Source organism: Macrosteles quadrilineatus, unplaced genomic scaffold, assembly GCF_028750875.1.
Source record: "Macrosteles quadrilineatus isolate MER2022 unplaced genomic scaffold, UCM_ALF_1.0 Scaffold_1__1_contigs__length_201487025, whole genome shotgun sequence".
NCBI lineage: Eukaryota > Metazoa > Arthropoda > Insecta > Hemiptera > Cicadellidae > Macrosteles > Macrosteles quadrilineatus.
This window is the reverse complement of record NW_026542594.1, coordinates 27,242,996-27,250,228: the sequence shown is the minus strand read 5'-3', so window position 1 is coordinate 27,250,228 and position 7,233 is coordinate 27,242,996. Positions and strand designations below refer to the sequence as shown.

General features: G+C 37.6%; 1 protein-coding gene across 1 annotated transcript; it reads left to right on the top strand.

The window, feature by feature from the left end:
* The first annotated feature begins 1,204 nt into the window (after nt 1-1,204).
* Nucleotides 1,205-6,424, top strand: LOC128995499 (uncharacterized). The gene is made up of 4 exons (XM_054420519.1): nt 1,205-1,591; nt 2,051-2,165; nt 2,487-5,298; nt 5,449-6,424. The coding sequence occupies exons 1-4, from the start codon at nt 1,205-1,207 to the stop codon at nt 6,422-6,424; spliced, it is 4,290 nt and encodes a 1,429-aa protein (XP_054276494.1).
* The last annotated feature ends 809 nt before the right edge of the window (nt 6,425-7,233 follow it).

The window sequence follows — 7,233 nt, the reverse complement described above, 5'->3', positions numbered from 1 at the left end:
CATCATTTCTCATTTAAATATGGATTCCAAATTTATAGTACCAAGTGTCAAGCTAGGATCCAAGAAGATATTTTTATTTAAAGTAAATGTGTTGTAAATTTTCGTGTACAGTCCAGAATATTCATGAGTAGTGAATTGCTTTCTTTTTATTAATGAAGAAGAGTTTTAATTTAAATCAGTGAAGAATTACATACTACACAACAATAGTCATTTCTCAACATCATCTTTCATCTGTGGTCCTTCGATTCTCGTCACTCTGGCCAGAGCCATCGCTTCTCTGCTCATCTTGTTCCTGTTCTACCAAAACCCTAATGGATCTTCAGTTTTAGGATCTAAAGGTATTTCTCACAATTTTACCTCTTAATACCATACATAACATGGTCCTTCGAGCCGGATGTTTCCCAGCCTATGGAAAATAATCTACTGTGACTATTAAGTTTTGTATTCATTTGAACTGAATAAATTAATTGAATAAATCTGTCATCAACATTAAGTATCATTAACAAGAGGATTAAATATTTTTGATCACATTATTATCAATTTATTAAATTGTTGCAGTAATTTGTGAAATAACACATAAAGTTTTGTTGTCCCAGACAGAAAATTTTGTTCTCAGACTGTACTGTCTACAACTCCTGTATTTTCATGCATAGTTTGTCTATTCTCTATTGTGCATTATCGGGCTGCATCCTGTCTGCCCCCCTCTCTCCCCCCTGTAATGTGAAACAAGTTTCTCTCTTGTTGCTGAATATTCAGAAAATCATGGAAGTCATACCAACTTCACAGCTGATCAACACTAGCGCTGCTGATGGATAGAAATGAAAACTTAAATGTCATTATGCAAGACTTTGTTTATGTTTTCATAACCTCAATTGTTTGCTTACACTTTTAAATTAAAGTGACAGAAGAATGTTTATTAATACGGATTGAACATTTAATTACAGTTTGTGTTTGAAATAACATGTTTTATTGAATTTCAAATTTATTATCTGGAAATAATTGCAGGTAGATATTTTCTGGGACTTAAACTTTTTATAGGCCTATACTATGGCTGAATATTTCTCTCTGATTTCAAGTTGACTAATATTAATATTTAATACAATGAATCCTGGCTGTCTTTAAATAAGTTTTGCTCATTATAAACTTATTTTAATCTGCATTTATTTTTATTTTGGAATTTTATTGAATTTAAGACTTATTCAAAATGAGGTTCTCAACTTTTGTGAAGCAATCTGAGCTTGTGCTAGCCAGGCTTAAGTCAATTGAAGCAAAAGTGCTTGCTATCGAAAAGGAACCTATCACTCCTCAACTTATAACAAAGCTCACTCTTTTGGATTCCACCGCTACAGCCAAAAATAATGATTTTGACAAATTAGTGAATAAGTTGTTCGGCACTGTGCCTTTACCTGAGGAATTAGATGAAAGTGAAAATATCACTACAATTTCAACATTACAAGATGAAATAAGTGATCTCTATGTGTCTATTCACTCTTTGTGTGTGAACTTGATACCTTCCCCAAGCTCTAACCAGTCGAGCCAGCCAAACCTGGATGATTCCAATGCAGCTATCAGCCAAGTAGCTACAACTAAGGTTAGTGTACAGCTTCCTAAACTTCAACTTGGTACCTTCTCAGGTCAACATGAAAAGTGGATGGCGTTCAAAAATTTGTTTGAAAATACTATTCATAAAAATGATAGTATTTCTGGTGTTGAAAAAATGAGTTATTTGTTAAGCTGTCTTGAGGGAGAGGCACTTTCAGTTGTTAAAAACATCCCTATGACTAATGCTAATTATTTTATTGCATGGGAATCTCTACTTAAAAGGTATCAGAATACAAGATTACTAATCTCTCTTCATGTCAACAATGTGTTAGACTTACCAGTTCTTCACAATCCCTCAGTGAAGCAACTTAGAAGGTTTTTGTCTGTTTTAAATGAAAACATTGAAGCACTTAAAGCTCTAGATGAAGAAATTTCTCAGGAAAATTTAATTTTGACCTCTCACTTGTTAAGAAAATTTGATTCTGATTTTCGCCATCATTTTGAACAGAGTCGAAGTGATAACTCTGTAACTCCTAAGTTAGATGAGTTAACCAAGTACATTGAGTCTCACTGCGTAAATCTTGAAGCAGCTAATCTTACTAATGTGGGATCATCTCTTAAGGGTACCTTAGGCCACCACACTCAAGTAAAACCCCCTCAGCGCTCAAATAAATCGGCGCTTATTGCAACTCCTCGCACTGTTTGTACATTTTGCGCAGGTGCAGATCACAAAATCTATCAATGCAAAGGTTTTCTTAAATTGACTTCACAAGAAATGTATAATTTTGTTAAAGGCAAAAATTTGTGCACCAACTGTCTTGGCGATAAGCATAAGGTAAAGGAATGCAATTCATGGCGTACATGTTCTACGTGTAAAAGAAAACATCACTCTCTTTTGCATTTTATGGATTCTGAAAATAATCCCTCTCCTAATGTGTCTAAAGGTAACACAGACAAACGAGCTCCAAGTTCTGACTCAAATAAAAATGAATCTGGTTTTGTTGGTTTGACAAATACAGAGAACACAGTTCTTCTTGCCACTGCTTTAATTGTGGTAAAATCAAGCGAAGGTAAGACCCTAGTTTGTAGGGGAGTTTTAGATTCTGCTGCTCAGTCTACCTTCATTACTCAAAGATGTGCTCAGTCTTTAGGGATTAAGCGCTCTCATGCTAATAAAACGCTTATTAATGGCATCTCGTCTGCTCAGGTGAAAACAAAAGGGTTAACTCATGTCACTCTCCAGTCCCTTAGTGGATATGTATTGCCAAGCTCTCACCCTGTCTTCATTTTGGATAATATCACTCCAGATTTACCTCGAGCTAAGATCACTCCTGAAGTTCGCTCACAGATGCAACATTTAATGTTAGCCGATCCTACTTTTGATAAACCCGCTCCTATTGATGTTCTAATTGGAGCTGACCTTTTTGCCTCCTCTGTGAAAGGCCAGTTTTTGTCACTTGGTGAGAATATGCCTGTAGCAATTGACACCATTTTTGGATATGCGCTCTTAGGATCGACCCCTGTTGCCTCAACTTGCAAAAATTCATTTCATGGCTTAGTCACACTCTTAACCACCAAAAGTTTGGATCTTCACACCTCTATCCAACAGTTTTGGGCTGTAGAGGAACCCCCACTTACAAGCAAGCAATCCTTAGCCGAAGAAAAATGTGAAAAACATTTTGTATCTACGCACTCTCGCACTCCTGAAGGAAGATATATTGTCTCTTTGCCTTTCTCAGACGATCCGTCAACATTAGGCAACTCGAGCAAAATGGCAAAATCCCTATTCTGGTCTCTGGAGAATAAATTTCGTTCTAATCCTGATTTCAAGGAAACTTATGTTGATTTTATGAGAGATTACTTGTCTTCGGGACATATGACACTCTGTCAGTCACCACGTCTTAAAAATAATCCTCATTACTACCTTCCACATCATGGAATTTTTAAAGATGGAAAATTAAGGGTAGTATTCAACGCATCAGCACCTACATCAACATCTCTGTCTCTCAACAGTATTCTTCATCAAGGACCAAAACTCCACAACAACATATGTGACATCATTCTCAACTTTCGCCGACATGCGGTTGTTTTTTCATGCGACATCAAGCAGATGTTTCAACAAGTCCTTGTAAAGGAATCTGATCAGATATTTCAACTTATTTTCTGGAGAGAGAATGATAAAATGCCTCTTCAAATCTATCAGCTAGCGACTGTCACTTATGGGCTCACATCATCGCCCTACTTGGCAAATCGTGTCATTCAACAACTCATTATTGATGAAGGAAAAAATCATCCTCTAGCCGCAACTGCTCTAAAGGATCAGATTTATGTCGATGACGCCCTATTGGGTAGTAATTGCGTAGAAAACGCTCTTTTGTTGAAAAATGATGTGGTTCAGTTACTCAAAAAAGGAGGTTTCGAGTTAAGAAAATGGTCTTCGAATAATCCATTACTCTTACAGTCGATCCCTGAAGATCACAAAGAAAAACCTATTGGTTTTCGAGCTCCCGAACAACCAGTTCATAGTGTTTTAGGACTTAAATGGATTCCTAATGAAGATGTTTTTTCTTATTCTGTAGGAACTCAAAATATTAAGGAAACTCCTACAAAAAGAATTGTTTTAAGTGTGATATCACAGATCTATGACCCGTCAGGATGGTTAACTCCTGTAACCTTCTGGTCCAAATCCTTCATGCAATACTTATGGACACTTGGTCTCGATTGGGATGAACCCCTAGACGACAGCGTTATATCAGTTTGGAACAAGTTCGCCAATGAACTTCCATATATTGAAATGCTCAAGATACCTCGCTACGTGGGACTTTCTTCAGCTAAAGATATTCAGCTACATGCTTTTTCTGATGCAAGTGAAGCAGGATATTGTAGTTGTGTTTACCTGAGAGTTGTAAATTCACAAGGAATTATATCGACTTATCTTCTGATAGCGAAGTCAAGAGTCGCACCTCTGAAGCGTATTTCCATACCTCGCTTGGAGCTCTGCGGAGCACACCTGATGTCTAAGCTCCTAAATTACTGTATACAACTTCTCTCACCTCACTGCAAGATTAGTTCATACACAGCTTGGTGCGATTCCACAATCGTGCTTTCATGGATTGGCATGCCCTCTTATCGACTCAAGGTTTATGTGTCAAATCGAGTTGCAGAAATACAGGAAAATATCCCACCTTCATTTTGGCAACATATTTCATCACTAGAAAATCCAGCGGATGTTGGGTCAAGGGGTACCGCCCCACAAGATTTGATTAACCACACACTTTGGTGGAATGGACCTGTCTGGTTGTGTAACTCTGAAGAAAATTGGCCAAAGTCTGTCTGTAAATCTTTACCTGAAGAGTCTATCCCTGAAACTAAGATTCTCACAGTTAACACTCTCTCTGCTGTTCCGGATGAACCATTTTCTCTCCTCACTCGCTTCTCATCTTGGACAACACTACTTCATGTTTCCGCATACCTGCTGCGCTTCATTCATAACACCAGAAATAAAGTTAAACAAATTGGGAATTTAACTTCTCAGGAGATAAAAGAGGCTCATAACCTGATTTGTAAATTGGTTCAACGAGAATATTTTTCTGAAGAAATCTCATGTTTGAAATCCAATAAACCTTGCTCTGTACGCATTAGACGCCTAGCTCCTTATCTGGATAAAGATGGCCTCATTCGAGTAGGGGGAAGAATAAACAAGGCTGATATCTCTGAAGATCACAAACACCCCGTCTTGCTACCTAAAGGTCATAGGTTAGTTGATATTTTGATTGACCACCATCATGTCTTATATTTGCACTCTGGTCCAACTCTAACTCAGGCTATGCTGGCAAACAAGTACTGGATTCTCAGTGCTAGAAGCTTAATAAGATCTAGGATCTTTAAATGCATAAAATGTTTCAGATGTAAACCTCCTCATTCTTCTCCACTCATGGGGGAATTACCTATGAATCGAGTTACACCTTCAAGGCCATTTTCCATATCTGGTGTAGATTATGCAGGACACTTCTTTGTGAAGCAACATCTACTAAGACGAGTTCAACCTATCAAGGTTTATATTTGTATATTTATTTGCTTCTCTACTAAGGCGGTACACATAGAAGTAGTAACCGACCTAACAGCGGATGCCTATTTAGCCGCTCTTACCAGATTTGTCTCCAGACGAGGAATCGTTTCAGATATTCACTGTGACAATGCTACAAATTTCACAGGTGCATCCGAAAAACTCAGACGCAACTTTGAAAATTTAATCAAGGATTCCACAGTACAATGCTACGCTGAGAATTTCAATATTAAATTTCACTTCTTACCTCCACATGCACCTCATCAGGGAGGCCTTTGGGAGAGGGCCGTCAAAAGTGTGAAATTTCACCTAATAAGAGTCATTGGACAACAGACCCTGTCACTGGAAGAGTTTTCGACTTTAATCACCCGTATTGAAGGAATGATGAACTCTAGGCCTATAACTCCTCTTTCTTCTGATCCCTCGGACCTAGAAGCTTTGACGCCAGGTCATTTTTTAGTTGGTGGTCCTCTTATGACACCTCTTGAACCTGACTTGCGTAGCATTCCTATCAACCGATTAAAACGCTGGCAGTTAGTCCAACAGTTCAGTCAACATATCTGGGCTCGCTGGCAGAAAGAGTATCTGTACACTCTTCAAGAGAGAAATAAATGGGTCAACCCCAAGAAGAATATTGAAGTCAATGACTTGGTTGTCATTCATGAAGACAACTTGCCTCCACTCTCCTGGAAGCTTGGACGAGTTCTCTCCGTTTCACCTGGTACTGATGGAATAGTACGGGTCGTGCACCTGAAGACCGCAAGTGGACACCTCTCTCGTCCTGTGACAAAGGTGTCTGTCCTTCCTATGGAATAGTGAAGAGGAGTTACCACCCCCCTTTTTTATTGATTTTCTCATTTTTTGTGTTGTTTTCAGAACCCAGGGGTTCAGGGGGGGCCGGTATGTTAAATATTTAGTAATTCAACTAAGGACATTTAATAAAATATTTATTTAATAACATATGAACTATATACAGTCAAATATAAACAATTAATCAAGTAGTATTAACATTCAAGTCAAGTTTTTAGTTCAGTTATTGAAAGGATACAACAGCTGATATGATGACATCACTGTCCAAAGTTCACTACAGCACTTCGTACTAGTCAGTGCAGTTTAGACTCACCTCTCTCACAGTACACAGTGCTTACCTTTTGGTTTAGTTCATATTAAATATTTTAATCTCTATTTCTCTCTTACCGCTCCAAGTGCATTATTTCATCATTTCTCATTTAAATATGGATTCCAAATTTATAGTACCAAGTGTCAAGCTAGGATCCAAGAAGATATTTTTATTTAAAGTAAATGTGTTGTAAATTTTCGTGTACAGTCCAGAATATTCATGAGTAGTGAATTGCTTTCTTTTTATTAATGAAGAAGAGTTTTAATTTAAATCAGTGAAGAATTACATACTACACAACAATAGTCATTTCTCAACATCATCTTTCATCTGTGGTCCTTCGATTCTCGTCACTCTGGCCAGAGCCATCGCTTCTCTGCTCATCTTGTTCCTGTTCTACCAAAACCCTAATGGATCTTCAGTTTTAGGATCTAAAGGTATTTCTCACAATTTTACCTCTTAATACCATACATAACAGGGACTTTTAAAATAAGTTTTTTTTAGGATA